Genomic DNA, 23,736 nt, shown 5'->3' with positions numbered 1-23,736 from the left:
TCTCAAATTATTTATAACTTTCATTTATTCGTTTCATTTCGTCTTGACCTCTAAATACTTTAAACGAAGTTATATTTACGAATATAATTTAGTTTTCGCCAGAATTACAATTTAAATATCAAATTGTAACAAAATTTTACGAATGACGGACAATCGTCATGGCACAAAATTCTGCCGCATCTCCGTGACGGATATAGTCGTCGAACACACTTAACTGGTTAAAGTCGTTGGGGTGTGTCGCACCCCGTCTATATAAACGTTAATAAACGAAAACGCCTGACGAGCGAATAAAACAAAAGAAAAGCTACCGGAGCCCATTCTCTTCGGCACAAAAAGCAAAAAATCTAATATAGTAGACAAGATATTTTAGATTGATTTTTGAGCAGCTAAGGCCAAATCCCCCGGCGTGCACCGGTCGGAAGCTGGCCATCCCTCGCGTGAAAAGATGGAAGAGGAGCGAGCGCGATTCGTTCAGATTTCGCGCTGGATAAAATGGAAACCGCATTGTCGGGGACCGAGAAATCAATCCTCGGGAATTTTCTGCCGGAAGCTAATGGGAATCTAAAAATTGCCTCTCGACGAGCAGGACCGTCGGAAAGCGTTGGAAAATTGAGCGGGTCCCCCCGGGGGGGTTAGCGAGAGCGGGAATGAAAAAAGAAAAACGTTCCCGGCGGCGGAGTCGCCGCGGCGGCACGGCGCGGTCAGCCTAGAAACCTATTTAAAAAGAAAACGAGCCTGCTCGCGAGGCTTGTCCCGTTTCCGCGAGGCTCGCCGCCGCGTTCGGCTCGGCTCGGCGCGGAGCGGAACGGCGCACGGTCCGCGCGGAAAAGCCTCGCGTATTAGCCTCGTGGCGCGTGCAGGCTGGTCCAGCGCGCGCGGTATCGTTGAAATTTCGCCGGGCAAGTTTGCCCCGAAAGCGTGAAACTTCGTTACAGTCAATTGATGTTCGTGCGGCAAATGCGCATCCGCCGGGAAAAGGAGTTCGTGGAACTCTCCCCGGTGGTGCACTGAACTCTCTCGCTCTTTCCCTCTCTCTCTCCTCCCCGCGCCGCTCCGCTCCTCGCCGCGCGGCCCCCTCCTCCCCCCGATTGTTCTGCAAAGCGTTGACGTATCTCCAAGTGGAAAAAGGGGGCCGCATCGGCGGGGGTAACGCGGAGACCCGGAGGAGAGGAATGGCCTCGTTTCGCAGCTAGAACGGCGTGCGTCGGTCCTCCCTCGTGGAGGTTTGATCCGCGCACCAGCCACCGCGCAACTAGAAATTTTCCCAACTATCTGGATGCAGCTCCGCGATGCCGGGGACCCGATATTCGCCGAACTAACCGCGCTTTTTGACGTCGCGTCGCGCCGCGCCGGGGAAACATGGCCGGAGCTGCGCCGGGAAGATGTTCCGGCGACGACGGGGCACGTCCGCGTCAACGCGAGTCTCTGCAGGACGAACGGTGGTACCGTTATCCGTCAGCTCGGACCTCGCAAGGGAAGAGGAACCGGAAAGCGTCGAATATTTTCCAGCGAACTCTCCCTTTTTTCGGGAAGCCAATCCTTGGTCGCTGCTTCGCGAAAAACTCGGCCATTTTCTTTCTGTTCGTGGATGCTAATATTTGTGGCTCTGCATTGACTCGCGCGTTGTCCAGCGATTGTTACTTTTCGAAGTCGATATTATCATATACAGGGTGTTCCAAAATTATTGTAATGTAATGTATTGAAATAAAATTATTGTAATGTAATGTATTGTAATAAATAAATAATAATAAGTTGGAAGTAATAAATAAATCCATTTTTTCTGTTAGCAATGACGCTTTAACAGACGCGTCCTGTTATATCTCGCAATTGGCAATGTATGCGTTAAATAGTTCAGTGAACAGTCCTCGTCTACACGGTGTCCCAAAATTATTGCACAAGCGGGAAATGTGGGATTCCCGAGGTCATTTGAAGTAACCACAGCGACCGAGCCAACGAGGGGTCGAAGCCTATTTCCGCTCATTGGCTCAGCCGCCTCGCGCCAGCTGATCTCGCCTCTCATTGGTCCTCTCGTTTCCGTGAATAACTCGTAAACGAAGCCGCGGTTTGTATTTCCGCTAAGGAAAAAGTTACTTCAAATGACCTCGGGAACCCCTCATTTCCCGCTTGTGCAATAATTTTGGGACACCGTGTAGACGAGGACTGTTCACTGAACTATTTAACGCATACATTGCCAATTGCGAGATATAACAGGACGCGTCTGTTAAAGCGTCATTGCTAACAGAAAAAATGGATTTATTTATTACTTCCAACTTATTATTATTTATTTATTTAAAAATTGAAATGTTGGCGTCTAGAACAGATTTCTTCGAAATAGGCTCGACAGTCAATTTAAGGCTAGAATTACCGAACGGGAGACAGCATGGCTGCGAGAAAGGAAGTGAGCAAGAAATGTTAAAGTTAAAACATGATTCAAATTCCGATATCCCCTTTCCAAAGAAAATGCGAGATTAAATATAACGATGCAAAGCGGATGATCCCAAAATATCTCTAAAGGTTCATCGATCTCCAAGCGACCCCTGCAGGTCCATCGACCCCATTGGAGACCGCTGTACTAAGCAGTCAATGTGACTGGCTTTTGTTTCCCCGCAACAATGACGAAAGTTTATTAACTGATATTTTAATCAACTGGATTTGTTTAACAATTTTATACAAAAGCGCCGTCGTATTTTCAACGAATGTGAAAGGAAAAATTCGAAATGGGTCATTTTGACCCCTCTAGCAATCTCGGTATTAAAATACATAAAAAAAAAGAGAGATGAAAAGGACGGTGCAACAATGCGCGGCTGCACGCTACATGCGTACACTACGAATCAAAAGTTTTCAGCTCGATGAAACGTCCATTTAGAGAAATTAAAAAACGATCTTGCTTCGTTTCAGACGATTTTAACAGAATTCTGATATAATTTAGCGTTGGCTGCGACACTACGTTGTAGCTTCGTTATTTCCATTGGAAAATTCACCGAGAAATACGTAATATGATTGTTGGAAATTTTTAAATATTATTAAAGCAATCGACCAATTTCATCGAGTGAACAACGCGTTACAGAATGCAACGCGATGCGACGCGCATAAAATAATTTAACCATAGATTTACGGAACCCGTCGAAATGATGGGTCACTAAATTTTTTAATTTACGATAACTTATATCGTAAAGATACGTTTACGAGTTATTTGTTCAATTTATATGTTACTTACGGCAAATGTTACGATATAATGCTTCTTCAAAATCAGACTAAATGTCTTATTGTTAATTTTATAAACTAATATAAAGTTTAGTGTTAACGTTACAATATAACACTTGATAAAAATCAGACTAAATGTCTTATCGTTACTTTTATAAACTAATACACAGTTTAGTGTTAACGTTACGCGCCATCGACGAGGCTAATGGAAAAATGTGATAAAACTGCCGAAGGCTCGTCGGAAGATACAAACGGTCGATCCTCGCGAGAAGGTACAATATTTAATTAATGCGCCGTCAAATTGAGAGGGTCTCTTTTCGGCCGTCCCTCGTACATTAAAATTCGACCGGACCACGCGCGCATCCAGCGGCTTTTCAGCCGGAAAACGTCCGCTTCGGCGCTACCCCGCCTCGCGTCAAGGAATCTCCTCCGATTCCGACGAAATTATTGATCACGCCGTTGCGAAAAAGAGGAACGTAATGCGCTCACGGTGGAGTAATGTCGAGTGCGTCGGTTCAATCGAATTAATTACGATGGAACGTACGGTTTAAAAATAACGAGCAACGCGCCGCTACGACGAGAAATCAATACGCGCTAACGGCGCGCCGGAGACGCGTGGAGTATTAATAATTCACGTATAAATAATACGCGTTCCTAAAAAGAATCCCTCCGGATACAGGGGGGCCGGAGTGGCGGCCGGGCACGAAGCATTTTCCCCGATATACAGGGTGTTCCAAAAATGTCTCGCAATCCGGAAATGGCAGGTTCCTCGGATCATTTGAAGCAACTTCTTCCTTTACAAAAATTTTCTCCGAGGCACCGTGAACGAGTTATTAACGAAAAACAGTGACCAATAAGAATCGAGCACGGCTGACGCGAGGCGGCCCAGTCAACCAGCGCGCGAAGCCCAGTTCCGCTCAATGGCTCGGTCGCCTCGCGCCGGCTGAGCTGGGATTCGACCGCCTCGACCGCTGGCGCCGTTAGCTCGACCGCCTCGACCGCTGGCGCCGTTGGCTCGGCCGCCTCGCGCCAGCTGAGCTGGGATTCGACCGCTCGACCGCTGGCGCCGTTGGCTCGACCGGCTCGCGCCAGCTGAGCTCGCCTCTCACTGGTCACTGTTTTTCGTTAATAACTCGTTAATGGTGCCTCGGAGAAAATTTTTGTAAAGGTAAAAGTTGTTTCAAATGACCTAAGGAACCCGCCACTTTCGGATTGCGAGACATTTTTGGGACACCCTGTACATATAATTTCAAACCCGCGGAACGAGAGCTTCACGCTCCTTGATCCAAAACCAAATTTATAATCGCACGCGGACTCCGTTAAATGTCAAACGTCCACGCTGGGCAAACAACGCGATACAACGCTAATTACGGTAAGCGGTCGGACACGTGAATACGAATAGCGCGGTTGCTGGCTCTCATTTGCATCGAAAGGGAACAATGAGAAATAATATTTTCGTCTTCGATCTTTTTTTTCGCTGTGCGTATACGAGCAGAGAAATTGTCGAAAGCAAAACGATTTTCATATTTCGGCAATTTGGAGATATTTGTTGCACGTATTGCTACGTATTGTTGACTATAATAACATCATCGTGGACTAATTTGTCGGCGAATGCGTTGAACTACTTTGCAATTGTAATCCATCGCTTCTCTTCGTTCCGATTACGACAAACGAACGATACGAAACCTTCGAGCTTCCGAATCTAATTAATTACAATTCGAACTTCATGTTTCTGGTCACTAGCGATAGCATCAATGAGAAGCATTCGGGTGTTAAATGCACTCGGAATGCATAATTATCGTGAAGAATTTAATTTGACTTTCATGTTCGGTTATAGTGATCGCTGAAAACACACGCTTCAAGGTACAATGGAAAAATGCAAATGGAAAATGTAAAGTGCAGATGACCCGTTCGATATTTCGTTTCAGAAAGAATCGTATTCGAAGGGTCGACGAACGCGAGCGCTTTTAAACACAAATGGCTAGCATGTCTGCCCACTGTTGACTGTTTCTACTTGCGGCAAAGACCGACATTAATACGGTATTATTAGCGCGTATTAATTTTAGTATTTCCTGTCGCATTGATTTACGCCGTGTTATCGACGATAATGAATAATACGATATTGCTTACATTAACATTGAAAAATACAAATAAAAATAATCGATTTTTCTTAAATCGACTTTTTTCTTAATAATCGATAAATTTTCTTAATAATCGATATTACTTAAAAGAATTTCTTTTTTTAAATACAAAAAAAGGTCTGCATAAAAATGTTACCATCTTCATTGGTCATTCATTGTTACATAAAAAAGAACCCTTCGCGTGCGATCGATGTTTTTCAGAAAATTTATTTTCACGCGTCTGTTCATCGATAAAGTCTTTTTATTGCTTGTCCATCCGAGCCATTATGGATTTTGATAGAAACTCGCTACACCCTCGCGGGACCCGTCGTTCTGAGTATCCAAGTAATTTTGACGCGCGCGTACACATTGTTATGAACTAATGAGTTCTTTACTTCCATAATGGACAAAGTATCGAATATAATCCAGTTCATTATCATACACGAAATTGGATTCGCCGAATCAGAAATGCGCGTGCAGCCAGCGATTATTAAAATCGGTATTTCAATATCAAATTAAAAACAGCACATTAAATATTTCCCTTCGTATCTGATTCGATGTTTTTTTTTCTCCGTTTTCAGCCTCAGTTTAACCTCTGTCCATCGTTTAATTTTCTTCCGCAGTAAATACGTATTCTCGCTCGTATTCTTTATTATTTAATAAAAAGCAGAATTAATTTTAACGTCGAACTAATTTTAAACTTTTGTCGACATAACAATCCCCTTATATGTATAGAATACTTTCTTTCTGGGTGGAGGCGAAAGCTTTGATACAATTTAATGTACACAAAATAGTGACTTAACAATTGATCGGTCAATGAGCTAGAGTTAATTACATGGCTTAAAATAACTATAAATTAATCCTTTCGCAAAGAGTCTCGACTAATTCAATTATTATGTGATTTGATTAAACTGCAACAATTTTGAAATTTTCGTGTCAACGTAAAAGATAAATAAAGAAGGTAAATTAATAAAGATAAAATAAAAGAGATAAATAAAATTCGTCAACAATTTGCGAAAATCGATACATTATTTTCGAGTCACTGAAATGATTGAAGATGGGAAGCTTGCAATTAACACTAGATTTACGGAGCCCAAAAAGCCGCTGTTTTATATTAGTTTATAAAAGTAACGATAAGACATTCGTTCTGACTTTTAACAAGCGTTATTGTAACAATTGCCGCAAGTAACATATAAATTGCATAATTAACTCATAAACGTATCTTCACGATATGAACAATCGTTCAATTAAAAAATTAGTGAAATAACCACAAATCCAGCGTTAATACATCCATTTTCGTTTTTACACGAGATCTGGCAACTCACCGAGAAGTCGATAAAAGAGACGCAAGAAGCAAACGATAAACAAAGCCAGCCATCTAGGGTACAGCTTCTTCGTGTCCAGAAAGGTCTACCGCCCACATCGAGACAAATAAATAAATGTAGTGTTCGTTTTTTTTCCCAGGGTGCCGGTCCCCAAGGCCATTCGAGTGGCGAGGGTGAATATCGAGACGCCGTGGCGAGCCGGAAAGGGAGGAAACCCATCGAACCCACCCCCGGCCGTCTCTGTGGCATCCCTCTGCATATCTTTCTTTCCGAGCTCGTAATATTCCGTGGTAGCTGACACGTACAATGTCTCGCAGACGGCGCTGGCATAATGTCCCGCGGTACGATAGTGATCCACCCCTCGAGGTGGTGAACGCCGCGACCGTACGGACGGCTCGTTAAAAAGTCCGCCGTAACCGAGACCAGGCGCACGGAATGCACCGAGCCGAGCTGCACTTACTTACCGCGCGTCGTTGCGCCCCTACGCGCCGCTCTCTTTTCTCTCATCTGACTTTACCACCGCCGCGAAGGGACCGAAATTATTAGCCGCCGCGGATGCTGAACGAACCCGGTAATCCGCGTAACACGCACCGGCGTACCCCTTTGACTCCGGCTCCGCTCTCCAGCCCTATAACTCAGTCGCGACATCGCCGCAAATGATTCTCTCTTGCATCCCATCGAAAGCACTTTCACAGGTATATTATATTCGGCGCGGCAACAGGAAAGACACCCTTTGCAACCGAGACGTTGGCGCGACGCGCAGTGGTCGGTTTGCATACGAAAAGCGGAAGGAGGACAGTTTTGAAAAATAGTCCCGTTGTGCATAATTTATTCGCTAGTGGGCGATTCAATATGTGGCTCGTTATTTGCTACGATCTTTTTTTATCATATGTTGATTTTGGGCACGGCTGCGTGGCTTCAACGTAGTCCGTCTGTAAATCATCCTAAATTTATATCGTCGTTTATAATTATCTTGTTCTTTGGAAGTAAATAATTTTTACAGAATTTAACGCAGTTGGCACGTACTTAAATTATGTCACAGGACGCTTTTTTATCTCTCACGTTTCTTGAGTTACGTTCAATTGAATACGTTGAATTCTCAATTCATTTTTTAATTATGAGTACGGTGTTCGAAAAGGGATGCCTTACGTTGATTACAAAATAAAGATTGGCGGCCGTTAGCTGCTGTTGGAGAAATCATCTAATAATCTATGTTATCTATGGGCTACCGAGTTACGCGAGATTTTTTGAGTAGATCGAATAAAATATCAATATTCTTTTATCGTCATTTTCAGGTCAGGCGCATTTCTAGAAGCTGAACATTGCCTTCAAATTAAGGGTTGGAAACTAGACTCGATCGGTCGCTAAATTCGTTCGTATTAAAAATATTCTCGGAAGGATTGCCTCTGAACGACGCATTAAAAAATATACATCACATAATTTCAACTTTGCAGCGACGAGCACTATAAGCCTGAAGGCTAATGCTAGAAACGTTACGGTTGTTTCATTGATTCTTAATTTCTCCATTGATTCTTGAGTTATCAACGCCGCATTGAATGGGCATTAGTATCGTGAGTATATTGGATTCATTGAAGAACAGGAGCACGATATAGTATCGGTTTCCTCTCCGGTTATCAGTATCATGTGTCTTCGATTCTATGTAATAGTACATACACTCATACACGAAAGTATTCGAACGCTTACGTTTCTAACATTCAATTAATAAAATATATGTGTTAAACTGAAGCATTTGATATATATATATATGTTACAGTGAAACACCGAAATCTGGAGAATGTGGACTTTCACCGGTGAATGTCAACATTCACATAGTCGCTTGGTATATGTCCGAAATATTTGCTAAATACCCTTATTTCTGACTTACACCGGTAAATGTTGACATTCACCATGCACTAATGGTGAATGTTGAACATGTTGGAGATTTATATTTTCTTCTCCGTAATTCAGTCGCTATAAAACGCCACAAGGGTGACGTAACTTTTTCGCCTCTCTTTCTGAAAGGAATGACCAAGAATTTAAAATACACGGTACATTCTACATGAGAAAAGAAAATAATAGTAATAAAAAAAATATTTATTGCAACAACTTAAACTATTATGACACTTTGAATTGCACAAGAGTCCCTTACTTTTACAACTGCATTTATTTGTGGAACACTTCCTTTTGCGATGACAGGTTTTGGACCTCCACCAGAGCATATCTGTGATTGTCGACACACACCGGAGAGGGTCCGAATGTACAACAATGTAATGAAATATTCCATCTTTCACCGACGTATTTGGTATCTGTTGACATTCACCGGTGAAAGTCGACATTCTCCAATTTCGGTCATTCACGGTAACATATATAATATGACACATATAACATCTAACATTAATCTTAAGACTGCGTAAGCAAAATTAGAAAATAACTCAACAATATGTAGCGTGTTTACAGTACATTTATTGTAAACACGTACCAGAAATGGCTCGTAAAAGTATTCGAACTCTGACAATTAAGAATTCCCGAAAAGATCGCAGAATGTAAACAAACATCGCTCAGTTCACTAGCAGTTAGTCCAAGGGAATCAGTGTTCAAAATTTCTGTCACAATTTTCATTATTAACACTGTGCCGTCCGCAGATCTTAGATATGATTCTTTTGTTTGACGCCGGCATAATAGCTTGGAAATTTTAGATTTAAAATAAATTTCGAAGATGGCGATAATATAAATTCCTAAAATTAAGATAAGTCGTCCAAGAATTTTCGTACTTAATTCTTAGTTAAATAAGTACAATGCTGTAGTTAGTTTGCCTTTTAACACCCAAGGAATATAGTTCAAATGTTATTTCAGTTTTTGAAAATGGCACCAAAGTGCTACCACCGGCATACAACAGATAGTTTTTGCATGGCACCAGCGTGGTGCCACCAGACGGTATAGTGTTAATAGTATAACAAAATGAATCGCAAGAAATCCGAAACATGCAAATCAGTAAGAGAGTTAACACGTTCCGTGCCACGTGTACCATCGATGGTACACGCTTGCATGTTTACTTAGTGAACTGAACAAATTGTTTACAAGAAATTTAGAACCGAAGAATCAATTTCCACCGCAAGAATGGGCGTTGACAAGTTTTTGTTACGTTGTTATGTGTACGAGAATTAATAATTGCACGTAATACATCAAGTTTTAGTAAAATATCAAAGTGTGAAGATTCGAGTAAAAGAAGCTCGGCACGGAACGTATTAATAGTGAAGCGGTATAAAGAAGGCAAATCATACAACGAAATCGCACAATTTGTAAACAGAAGCAAATATTCAACGAAGTATAATTTCGTATATTATACTTCGTGCATTTACTTGGGATCTGAAACGGTTCCTGCTACTGTTCTCTTTAACGATACCAAAAAATGTCTAAAGAAAAGAAAACAATGTTTACCGAATGGTTATGAATTATTGAGTTGGTGATTTATTTCTCAAAATCACATTTTCTAGTACTCCTGTTTGTCCTTTTTATTTTTGTTAGTGCAACAAATTGTACCTAACGAAAAGGTAAATTAGATCAGGTATAATACATTATATCTATAAAATCGGAAATATTATTTATTTTATATTAAATGCACAAAAGTAGAACATCGACTTAACACGTTGAATGCCACGTCGTTTTTACAGAAATTGCCCGTGGCGCCACGATAAATTTTCTTTTATGTGATACATATGAGCCGTTTATTTTGAAAGTGGCATAAGTCACTTTTTGTTTTTTTTTCTTTTTTAAATGAAAAGATACCATTCAATTGCAATTAGTGTTACCATTAACTCGATTTTTTTGAAAAAGTGACTTATGCCACTTTCAAAATAAACGGCTCATATAACGTTGAAATATTATCTGCAATAGATAAGTTACAGTGTACAACCATGTTTGACATGTTAATTGCGACGGGGGTCACTGTTCGAATCGACGATGGTAATAATACAAAATTTTAGATATTGACATTTGTTTTAAATTATATATATTTCTACCAATTTGGGCGCGCCGGTCACCGGTGACCCCCATGGCGTCACCGCCAAGTTAAGTAACCGGTGACCCTCGTGGCATTCAACGTGTTAATATTGCAGGGAGAAGTATTTTTACATTCTGCAACGCATTCTTTCTATTGGTTGCGCCGCTAGCAAATACGCATGATTTTCTAAGAAAAGGTACGTTGACCTTGGAGTTACAGAAAATATGACCGCGAACAAAAAGTCTACAGCAAACTTTCGATTTAAGTGATAGATGACTCACCCCGCATGCAGCACGAAAGTTCGCGATAATTTTGCACGGGGCAGAGAACTTTCGAGAAAGTGGTCGGAGAAATTTAGCATTTACTTCTATTTTATGGGTAATTCGCAATGCGATCCATCGTTCGGGATCGAACGGTTCTGCGGCTAAACGAGTCCCTCGCGTCCTTCATTTGTCCAGCAAAAAAGGACGGTTTTTTTTCTCGGTTCGGAAGCAACGGCGACCGGGATCGTTGTATTTACCTTTGGACTGATATTATTGTCGCATATTCTGGGAACGCGAGAGACGCGGTTAGTATTCGCAAGTGCGTGGCCATTTGGTATCACGGACACGTGGAGCCGCGTTCTGTCGGGGAAATAATGTAACCATTTCCCGGGGTCGCGGGGCACCGTGGGTGACGGGATTTTCAAAGCGGCGGCGGCGACGGTCTATAAGAGGAATCGTTTGCTAAAATAACACGTCATCAAGAATTCATGAGTCCTAGAGGTACTGAAATAGCGGATCGAGTATTAGCGCTGCCATCGAGCGATCGATCTAGCCGCCACGATTCCTTGAATATTTCAAGATCAGCATTTTCAATAAGCAATTTCCTCCCCACGCCGTAATTCTGCTCAAGTTCTAGGAAATTTCGTGAACGCCAGGGAGGGTGAATGAACAACGAGTTTCACCGTGAGCGACCGACGGAAAGGATTATAGTAATCGGCGCGCTGGTCGCGAAGGAATATCAAACCCCCTCGAATCTGTCGCAAAACGCGCGCGACAAGCGATCCGCTCGGAGACCTTTTCGAAAGCCAGAAACGGGACGCGAGCGACGGTAATTAGCGGGGAGATTGAATTTCGCTCATTAGGAGGCCTATCGGCGGGCCCTCGATAGCTAAGAGTTTGTTTCGAAATTCCATCGAGTGGTGCTCGTAAAAACAGATGGCTCGTCTCCGCCCGGAGTGCTCACTCGAATTCGATGCTTACAATGGCTAAAGGGTCGAAACACACGCTCCAAGTGCCTCGGATCAATTATCATTTCGCTATTCAAGTCCGCCGTTCGCGGGCATTAATTTCTCGCGACCATAAATGAACGCTCCGATAGGACCGCGAATTGCAGAAACCTATCGTTCGACCGTCGACGCTCGACGCTTGCGTAAAAACGCAACAACAATTCTTGCTTGCAACATTCGTCGACGAACGCGCGTTATTAAATTCTGTTCCTCGCGTTGCAGATATATAAAAAGGGGCTTCGAAGATTTATCTAACCTCTTAGTTTTATGATTGTTTCTTCGTTCCGAAACGTTCGGGTATTTATGGCACTGCGATAAATCAAGTTTGGCGATTTTTATGCCAGTTCTAACGTGCACCGACTGCAAGAAAAAGCTGTGCATGGAAAGGTAAATGCTGTTCGAACTACTTCGTTTCGCAACATGTATCAATGGAAATCTTTTATAGCGTTTATAGCAACGGCGGACCTATCCGATAAAATATAACTGGCTATACCTAGAATGATTTATCATTTCATTTGTTTTTTTTCCCAACATATTTTTCAAGGTATTCCAAATACATTAATTTTTCTATACGCTTTTATTTTTAATTATTCGTCGGAAACTTGACGTTCGAATATCAATTTTTACAGTCCGGGCACGAACGAACCCCGAGTCGGTCGTGTTCGAGCGTAAACGGTGCGACTCGTGAGATTTTTTAAACGCTAAAAGGCAGCTTTTAGCGTTGCATCGTAGAAATCTGTATTATCGAAACAACGATTTCAAATTCTATATTTATCGCTGTAGCACGCGATAAGGAACGAATTAGGTTCCTCCGATTGTCTCCCAGTTTGCAAATAAAAAAATGGATAATTTGGAAAGAGGAGATACGATTGTTCGCGCCTCGCGACTTATTTTTATAGTTTCCGGTTAGTCAAGAAATATAAAAACGACCTGCGAGCCACAATTCGAGTCCAAATTCCCCATTTTAGTTTAGAAGTTGTGGGACAATTAAGGTGAGTTTACTGCACAGAAATTTCTCTCTAACTCGCGGTCAGATTGCGCACAAAAATGGACAATTTCGGAAGAGGAGATACGATGATTCGGGCCTTGCGACTCATTCTTATAACATCCGATTAATCGACAACCGTAAAAACGAGCCGCGAGGCTCAAATAATCGCATCTCCTCTGCCGAAATCGTCCATTTTGGTGCGCGATCCGAGCGCGAATATTCGGGAGAAATTGCTGTATTCCGCGTCGGTCGTTTAAAGAACGCAACAACCCCCCGTTGTACACCGGTTACCTGTGCTCGCACGAAGCTCGAGCCAGCGTCGCTCAGATTTAGTTGCATCCGGTGATACACTCGATCCTATCGGCATCAATGATTAACCAGAATAAAATCCGCGAATGTGACGAGCTCCCAGGTTACTCGGTAGGGTGGCGGTAGGAGGCAGAGGAGGTGTACGAGGTGGTCGGCCGGGGGGTGGGTGGGGAGGGGGTGAGGGTTGCCAACGGTGCAACGAATGGAGATCGATTCTGAGTCTGGGTCAGGCGAGGGCGTTCACCCCCCGGTGCAGCCCGGGAGACACGGAACCCAGGGTCGTAGCTAGGGTATCACAGGAGGGGTACTGTGCGCGCGGGGGGGTCGGCGGGGGGCGGGGGAGACAGGGTGGGTCGCACGGGACACTCCCTTCTGGTGAGTGCAACGTACGCTCCTCTGTCCGAAATCGTAGCGATGCGATCCTCCGTGGCTCGGTCCGGCTCGGTGCGAGCCAACTAGAGGGTTGGGATTCGCGGCGCGAATTTACCGTGGAATCACCTCCAGTTAGATTTTCCGAGCGATTGAAGCGTTTCGACGACGGGACCGCGTGGTCACCCCGGCAAACAGCCACGAGGCGTTTAAGATGCATTCCGGATTTTACGGAACACCGAGAACCGCGAGGGTGGAAATCCCCCGGGGGAGTCGACTGGAAACCGGGCCCCGTCTCTTTCGTACGAGTTCCGTTCGCAGGACCATCGGCGTCGGTACGATGCCGAATTAAATATTAACCCTCGCGGGTTCCACGTTTTCGTTTTTTCTCTTTTTTTCAACCTTCGGCCCCTGACGTCAGAGCGACGCGGTGGTGGAAAATCAATGCGATGTTTTAGACAAATAAGGCAAATGCACCAATTACGAAACGCCGCTCGATCGTGACCACTCTGTGAAACGGTAGCGCGAATAATGCAATGAAAAGAATAGATAGATCATGCGAATATTCTATTTTTGAACATTGTTTTTCGTAGATTCACTCACGCAAATACTGTCATGGAGAACATGCAATGCGATTGCGATTGAACGAACTGCAAGATTCAAAATATTCTGCGATCGCGAAGAATCCACGGAAATATGAATTAAAACGATACATAAAATTCTAGCGAAAAAGATTATACAAAGATCTGTGTCGTCAAAGTTACGCACTGTTAACGAGGGCCGAAACGGTATTCGTGCTGTTCGAAACTAGCTCTGGATTTTACGCACCTTTAAAAAAAAAATCAGCGTAACAATTTTCAATTCGTTAGCTTTATCAACCCTCGGCGACTCCGAGGCACCGTCAGAAATCGTTGATCGCGTCCCAAAATCATTTTTACGTCATCGAATCCTTTTAATTCGCGAACGTGGATTTCGAGTTGAAATCGTTTCGAGCGCGAAGGCTCGCAGAGGGAAGGAGCGTTCCATTTGAAAAGTCCATGAGAAATTGTCACGAGGGATGAACGAGGCTTGCTAAAAGTTTTCTTGGAACGAATAACCGAGATCGATCTCCCAGAGAGCGACGAGATTCGGACTGGAGTGAAGTCCACCTTTCGGGAATCGGAGGTGGATAGCAGGAAGCGTGAATCTGGTTAAATCTACAGAACTCTCGGCGTACAACAGCCATCGTGTTTCCACATTTGGTCCTGACTCCGCAAGTCGATCTTCGTCGAGGATTAGCGGCTGCTGGTGTGGATGCAAGTTCGCTTAGGCCACTGTTCGGAGTCCGGATTCAATTGTTGTTCGCCGAGCGTCCGCCACATCATAACGCTATTATCGTTACGTAATTTTTATTCTAGCCTCCTTGCGTCGTCACGTGACGTCCTAAGCGTTGCGTAACTCCGAGGATCACGAGGCGGGTCGAAAGATCGCGCGAACGTCCGAGATCCGGCGTGCACGGATCGAAAAATGCTTTATTACTTTCCGAAAATAACGGCGCGGCTACCGATCGACACTCGATACCCCTTTCGACGGATCGGCGAACGTAATATCCGAGTTCATTGTTTATCGCGCCTCGTTAGTCCCTGTCTTTGTTCGTCGACGCGTGTTTCGTGTGCTCGCGGGGTGCGAAACTTGAGATACCGGAGTCTATTAGCCGACTTAATATATCCCTGTCCCGATAAGAGAACGCGAGCTAATTCGCCAGTTTCGACCGGTCCGTCGGGGGTAGGATATTAAGGCGTCGCCCGTTTCGCGAGCTTAAAAATCCGTTGGTAACGTCGCTACCCTTCGAAGCTAAATCGACGACGATACGGTTAAACTGCGGGTCGCGCGCGTTTGTGAAAATAAATAGATAAATCGGATACGAAACGAAACACCGTGTTAACACGTTCCGTGCCGAGCTTTTTTTACTCGAATCTTCACACTTTGATATTTTACTAAAACTTGATGTATTACGTGCAATTATTAATTCTCGTACACATAACAACGTAACAAAAACTTATCAACGCCCATTCTTGCGGTGGAAATTGATTCTTCGGTTCTAAATTTCTTGTAAACAATTTGTTCAGTTCACTAAGTAAACATGCAAGCGTGTACCATCGATGGTACACGTGGCACGGAACGTGTTAATTTCAACGAAATCGTCTACGCCAGGGGTGTCAAACTCGCGGCCCGAGATGAACATTTTTGCGGCCCAGTCAATATATCCGACGCAAAGTAAAAATAAAATGGAAATAGTCACGGCCAATCAAATTTCTCCCGAAATAGGAAAGATAGTATCAGAGAAGAGATGTCAAGTATCAGGACGTAAACAATAATTTAACTTTATATATGTTTATTACAATGTACTAGTCAAAATAGAAATATTTGTATCTATGAACATTGATTTTTTTTTTGCGGCCCACCCAAAGTTAAGCATTGTTTATTTGGTCTAAGTTAGCTTTTGAGTTTGACACCCCTGGTCCACGCAATCCCTGCAGCACGGAATTAATTCGGACAATTTTATTCTGCGTAAAAATACCATGTTTTTGAGTCGTTATCTGCCGCCATTTTTTATTACATCGGTTTCACGCCACATAGATTTAAAAGAGGCGTTACAGTAAATTCTTCCCAATTTTCCTTCAGCTTCTAAACAAAAATGGACATCGTATTTATAATCGTTAACAATCGGCAACTACAAAAACGAGCCGATCATTCTCAATCGTATCTCCTCTTTCCAAATTGTCCATTTTTGTTTACAATCCGAAGGAAAATTAGGGAGAATTCACTGTATTCGCGATTCGCGACGCGGCGAAAATGTTCCGAGGAAATATGAGACAAAATTTGAAATAAAAACGAATGACGAATTCTTCGTTGCGGTAAAAAAACATCTCGTGCTCGCTGATCCAACACGAATCCTGGAAGCCTTTTTACCACGAAACGTACTCCGAATCGAATCATCCCGATCTATATATACATATATATATATATATATATTTGATAACGCCGAAGCCAATATGAGAGAGCCAGTGTTATTTCTCTCCTTTCGCGTTTTACAACATCCTACGTTCCCATGTAAAGTGCAGAGAGATCCTTCACATCTTCCGCTTTAACCTGGCAACCTGGAGCGACTCCCAGGACGAGGTGAACGATCGACAGGGTAGTGGTACGTGACCTTTTGCTCGAAGGATAACGGCAGGGGCGAAAGAGGGGAGGGGGGGACTTTATTCCTCGGTATAACGGGGGTGAATGCTCGTACGACACATGTGCCCCCATCCTATTTAGCTGCGGTGAACTACTTAAGCCGCCGAAATGAGTGATAAATAATCCTTCCGCCGTGCTTCTCGCAGCTTCGACGACGGAGAAAGAGAGGAAGCTAGATGATGCGCGGACGGCTATGTAACTCCGAGGGTAATGCTTAGGTTGATTTTAGAACGATGCACCGAGCGCTAGATCGATCCGTGTTTCGTGCGCTGTTTCTTCTTAACTCGGTTTCACCGCGCAATGTAACTCTAGCTCTGTGCCTGAAATGATGGTAGAAGCACTCTCTTTTCTCGAACGTTCTCTGCATCCCTCCGAGAATAACGACGAAGTTGTTTTAATAAAGATTCTCGCGGCAGAGAGGTGAAACGCACGTTTCGAGAGTTACGATTTTGGCAGAGGGCTTTAGATTTATCGTATCGATTATTTTCAGCTTATCTTAACATTATGCCGTCCGGTGGCACCACGCTGGTGCCATGCAAAAACTATCTGTTGTATGCCGGTGGTAGCACTTTGGTGCCATTTTCAAAAACTGAAATAACATTTGAACTATATTTCTTGGGTGTTGAAAGGCAGCAAACTAACTACAGCATTGTGCTTATTTAACTAAGAATTAAGTACGAAAATTCTTGGACGACTTATCTTAATTTTAGGAATTTATATTACCGCCGTCTTCGACATTTTTTTTTAAATCTAAAATTTCCAAGCTATTATGCCAGGAAATTTTTTAAGAGAATTAAATAAACGTGTATGTATTTTTTCAGAGCGTTGCAGTTTTATTAAATCGGCGCTATTTTTCATAACATTTTACAAAGTTATTTATTCACATGTGTGGTATTAATAAAATATTGATAAAGTATTAATATCGTATTAGTGCTAGGAAATTAGTATGGAAAAACGTAAATTTACGTGAACCGTCCGTTAAGTGTTAAGCGATTTTGATAGTGGTTAAAATGGGGGGGAAATTGTTGTTGTCGATTCAGTTCTTCGCTTGTAATGAAATATTATTCTACGATCAACAAAATGATGGAATCGAAGAATTTACTTGATATTCGATGTATTTTTGTGACCCGATTTTGTGGGCCCTTAGAAATCCATTCCCATTCGTGTGCCATGCCCGACGTTACGGATTCGTTAGCAGGAATCGAGTATTCGATATACTTTATTTCAACTGCGAGTTGCTATAATTTAGTGGCAACAAATGTATGAAAATAATATTTATGAACTACATCCAGGAATTCGATATAAATAGATGCATGAGCACAAATATTCTTACATTTATATTTTATACATTAGTTAAATTTCGTACAGACTTCTTTTATACGAGCGGATGATTCCGTATGTAGCAATGCATCGAAAATATAGAACGAAATTTTGTTATTTAAGGCTTTGTGTGCGAGAAAAATGAATTTGGAGATCCGCCTGATTCACGTGCTCTATCATTTACGAATAGAATCGGTCGATCACGGACAGACGCGCCAATCAATACCAATTCTATACCGCGCTAAATCACTTTTCCCGAAAACGAAGTCTGAGAGGGAAAAGATTTATTCCATATTTTCGATTAATTTTTTCCTGTAAAATTGCCTCCCCCACGGATGTACCATCATCTATAGAACACCTTGTATATTAATAATTCTAGGAAGGTATGTACCGCTCGCAGTCCAAGGATTAATTGGATTCTGAGATAATATCCTTAGAACCCTATAGCGACAACATCTTGCCAAGTTTATAAACTATATAATTAGCAAAAACGCATATTATATGGACCGTCTATTTTTGAAGTGTAAGTCCATTTTTCTTTTTTAAATGAGATATCACATAATTTGTGATTGTTCCCCAGTGTAACCTTTTTATTTATAACCAAAAAAAAAAGAAAAAATGGACTTGCACCACTTTCAAAATAAACGGTGCATATAATGGTACGTGTGACATAATATATAAAAGGAACATATGTATACAAACATTTGTATTTAAGAATCAATGAAAATATCTATACTCTAGAAAAATGTTTCGTCATATTATTTGCGTTTGTTAAATATTGTCGTAGGTATGACATTTTAATAATAACAATGATAAAAAGATAATTGAAAATTAATCGTGAAATAATAAGCAATTTTAATATGAATCAGAACAGATAGTTAAAATACCATAAATTTCTTTTGCTTCTCAATACGACCTTTCTGCAATTTTGCAAGTTACTGCAATTAGTCGAAAAATATCAGGCCGGTAAATCAGTCAGTATTTTTATATCCGGTCTGTGATCGTAGCGTCATCGCCTGGCGATATCCAACGAAAGTGATAACCTAAACGAGATATAGTTTTGACACAGACGAGAGATATACCTCGTCTATGGTTTTTATTCTTATCACTCGGCGATACGGAAGGGCGTGACAATGATAACGGAGCTTTTTGTGTTATCACAAATGAGGTATAGGGGTTGATCTATCAGTACAATCAGTACAGTTTTTTAAATTTTCAGTATACCTCATTTATATTACGATACACATAATTTTATGATTCCTCGTCAATTTAATCCACCTTATCTTAAAGCATACACTTTCAGTTTTAATTTAAGCTAACTTGCATAAAAAACGGCCCATAAGAACCTAACTTGAAATCGATCCGAACTTCCCCTTTGAAATCTGGCAATTTTCGTTAATATCAGAGCTCGGATTCTCCAATTTCTTAAAATGATTTCATAATTTTTCTCCAATTTAATCTAGTCTATCTTAAAGTATATTCTTTCACTTTTAATTTAAGCTGAGTTGAACAACAAAAGGGTCACCGAAACAAAAAAATCAATCTGAATATTTCCTTTGAAATCTGCTAATTTTCCTTAATGGTAGACGTTGGATTTCTCGCATTTTAGCAATTCTTTCACACGTCTTACCTACAATGGAAGATAAACAACCCCCAGTGTCGATAACACGCTAAAGTCAACTTTCATCGGGAGAGGAGGGACGGAATGATAGTCAAGAAAACAGACAATGTATATAGATATAGATGATTTAATTGTCGAAAGAAACAATTGTCGCGTAGCTATAGGAACAACATGAACTGTGCTTGGAAAGGATTAACACTTGTCTTTTTTTCCTCTGCTAGAAACGCATTCGCTTTACTTTCGTACACACGGAGTGCAAACTGTGAGCACGGAGACACAATTTAGTCAATGCAGGACACAATTATTAATTACTTCAATGTGTCGAGCCGCGATCTCGTTGTTATACTTCTATTTCTTTTTTTCTTTTCTTTTGTTGCCGTTGTTCTTCCTAGTGCGTCTGCATTAATGTGTTTGTGACTTGTGTGTACATGTGTGTATGTGTGTGTCCTAATGCATCTGCGTGGGTATGCGTATTATTCACTGTAAAAGAATATGGATTCTGTACAAGTTAATCCGTAAGAGATAATTAACTATTGAGTCTTCTTGAGGTATCGTTGTTTCTATTGGTCTATCGTTCGGAGCTGTGCTCGTCGAAAATCTATCCGCACTTTTGTTTTTGTTTTCCGATTCTCGCGTGTACCATTATCTCATTCTTTCCCTGTGGTGAAAAAATCTGCGTTTACTTAACGATAATCCTCGCGCGGGGCAGTATTACAGCGTCGATTCTACGACGATCACAGCGAATGTAAAACGTGTGTCATCCTGTAACAAAATATAAATCTCCATTATGCATCCCCTGCTTTGACCGTATGTCAGATCCGAATAATGACGCGCTACCTAGTACCCTAACTTCACGCCCCGTCACGCCGGCATGAAGAAAAACTGTCAACGTACGTAAATGCAATCGTCAATTTGATCCTTCCGATACGATAAAATTCAATTCGGTGGAGTCGAATAGCGAGCGGAACGAGCGCTGCGGTTCACTTTGAAATGATGATTTAAAAATTCGACTACTAATTGCGACACCCTCGGTTGGACACGTAATCCGCTACACGAGTTACATTGGTCTGGGTGCCTAGAAATCGAGTATTAGGGCCCAAGGTGGATCTACGTAGATGTCTCGACAGGTCCCCCCGCGTTGCTCGACAGCCTACAAAGTTCTCGTGATACCGCAGAGATTGCTCCGCTTGCGACGCGATTCGTGTTGTTTGGTTAAAACTAGGGTCATCGTGGACAATCACAAAAATATCTCGCAGAATATCTTGAAAAAACGTATCGTTTCCGAGCGCATCCTGTATGCCTTTCGCAAAGTACACGCGTCTCGTGCCTGGAGTGTGGGAATAATGTCACGCGCGCCCAAGCTCGCTCGCATGTGTTCCTGTATTTCCATCGAGTACGACTGGATTCCGATAGACGCGGACATCTCATCCCCCTCACGACGGTACAACATATAAAGTACATCGCAGTCGGTCCTCTAATGAAACACTCAAACCGATATATCGAATCTGTAAAACATATACGAATACACTGCGAACATACGTTCGTACGAGCAGCGATCGTGTCACGGCTAAGAGAGCAGCGGTCGTAAAAAATATACTACGCAATGAGTCGAGCAAAGACTCTGCGATCATTGCCCGGTGATCGGCTCGGGACGTCAAGAAGCTACGACATACCAAAAGCTTTGTACCTCGCGAGGGATCGACTCGTCGACTCTAATACGACTAAAAGAGGTCGTCTCGTTTTATCGTGCATGTTTGCTCTAGAAAAAAAACGGTCGAGAGATCGAACGCGTTGCTTCTTTCCTCATCCTTCCGTGGCCGTCGCAAAATTTCCATGGTTACCGAACGCAATTGTTATCTATCCGGTGGCGGTGTGACGCGGAGCGACGAAAGAGCCAACAAAGTCCCCAGAACTCAGGCCTGCGTGCGAGTACCAAACGATGTCGTTACTCTTTCGCAACGTAAATACCGCGACGCTTCTTTCAGATCGAAATAATTACACATCAGTTCATAGCCCTATACTCGCTATGTCCATTCTATGTCCCTCTCTCTCTCTCCTCTACGAATGTGTTTGATATTATTAGCAACTTCTGGGAGCAGGTCGAACGAATGGCTCGCCGAATGTTCATGGCAGATTCCAAACACTGTCGACAGGTACACATCATCGCGTCTGTTACACTCCCATAAAGATACAACGATTTAGGGGCGGCCGCTTTCCGTGTACGACGGGCGTGCCGATCATGTTCCGCATAGTTTCTCGCATAACTCTAGAAGAAATGGGTTAACAACAACAGAAGTGATCACATGCTTGCGGATGCGCATGAAACCCTGACAGGGCTGTGCTTCTACATGGCAGTCGGAGGGGCGTGTGGAACGACTGTCTCCATGGTGAATCGTATAGGCGTCGAGGCCCGAAGAGACGATGGAACGTGACAGTCTCGAAGAAGATTACTTTCCATAATAAACTGAGTGGATCGTGGTCGAAAGGGGAAGCTGCGATAGGCGAAAATATTGAGAAGGTGCTGTCGGAAGACGCTGCCTTGAAAAAAAAGCGACCGATGCGGACCCAAAAGACGTGCCAACAGAAGATCATGGCCAACAAAAGGTTGATGCGTTTAACTTTTCATCGATTCCCCTCAGGACTGGCCCCGCTAGCGGTGCTCGCTTTGCTCGATCGAATTTCTGCGACGCGACACACATTCCTACGGGTTTACACGCTAGATCGGTGATCCATACACGTGCCCCTTCGCTCGTCCTTTCGCAAATAAAGCACGAGGACATCGCGCATAGCGGGAACGACCAAATACCATGCGTCCACGTTCGCGATCGCGATCGCTCACAGTCACGCGTATGATTTACTTAACCGTAAAACGCTATATTACATTAGTAACATATTACACAGGCGACTTCTGGCCGAAGTCGGTACACACCCCGATCTTACGCGATCTCGTTTCAGGGGCGAACATCACCGCGCGCACTGTATCGTTCAACATCGTTTCTATTTATAACTATGCGCTCTATACAATCTTAAATAGCTAAAACGTTCTGCCACCTTTATATTTATATTTATATATATTTATATATTTATATCTATATAATGTAACTTTAGTCCTCGGCGGCATAATCGTGTCCATCTATGGCGGCCGTTTGCGCATCATCCAAATATAACAAATATAACACGTACTGTCGGTCGCGTCACTCGATTCACAAAATATTAGTCCCCTCGGAGTAGAGTTTGGCTTCTCGTGCTCCTTAGACCGACAGTTTTAGTGCGTGATCTACAAACGTGTTTCTTTCTTCTTCGCCAGAAAACCGAAGCACGTTGCTTCTCGTGCTCTCTCATGTATGAATACTACGAAAGCGTAGTCTTTCGTACGATAATCTCCAAAGTCTGATAGCGTGGTCCTGGTGGTGATTCAGTATATCACTTCGTATACGGTGGCTTTCTTGTCACCCGATCCGGTCACGATGTATTTGTCGTCGGTAGAAATATCGCAACTAAGCACGGATGAGGATTCCTTTGACTGTAACACAAGAAAATTGCTCCATTAGAAACTGTCTATTACGTTTCCTACAATTATGGACATCGGTTTCAACCCTTTACACTCTATGGATGATTCTAAGTGAATTATCATTTATATTTCAAATCTATTAAAAGTTACACTAATATAAGTTATATAAAACAGAAATACTGTAAGTTAGAAAAACCATCTTGGATTCAAAGTTCAAATGCTTTCGCATGCAAAGGGTTAATTGAACAAGGTTATACAAAATAATTCATGGTTAGAGCAGAGTAATCATGTAAATTTTATAGAAACATGTTTTAGTATTTTCAATTCATTCTGAGACATTGTGAACGACTTCATTTAAACAGGACATACTGTCAGGGGAAAATGAAAAAAGAATCATCAAAATATCTGTACTGAAAATAACCAAAACGGAGTTTATACTGTTCACAACGGAGTAACAGACAATTTTTAGCTTCTAGG

The 23,736-nt window shown here is 42.4% G+C and overlaps 1 protein-coding gene across 1 annotated transcript in view; it reads right to left on the bottom strand.

Annotated features, from left to right (window-relative positions):
- Positions 1–19,857: 19,857 nt before the first annotated feature.
- The window catches only part of LOC117223057 (protein groucho), a 187,182-nt gene continuing 183,303 nt past the window's right edge, over positions 19,858–23,736 (bottom strand). Inside the window, exon 13 of the mRNA XM_033475166.2 lies at positions 19,858–23,271. Within this exon, the coding sequence (XP_033331057.1) occupies positions 23,164–23,271 (108 nt within the window). The 3' untranslated portion in view covers positions 19,858–23,163. The remainder of the gene's footprint in view (positions 23,272–23,736) is intronic.

This window comes from Megalopta genalis, chromosome 4 (assembly GCF_051020955.1).
Source record: "Megalopta genalis isolate 19385.01 chromosome 4, iyMegGena1_principal, whole genome shotgun sequence".
NCBI classification, from domain to species: domain Eukaryota; kingdom Metazoa; phylum Arthropoda; class Insecta; order Hymenoptera; family Halictidae; genus Megalopta; species Megalopta genalis.
The sequence above is the reverse complement of the archived record's forward strand: the minus strand, read 5'-3'. Positions and strand labels throughout refer to the sequence as shown.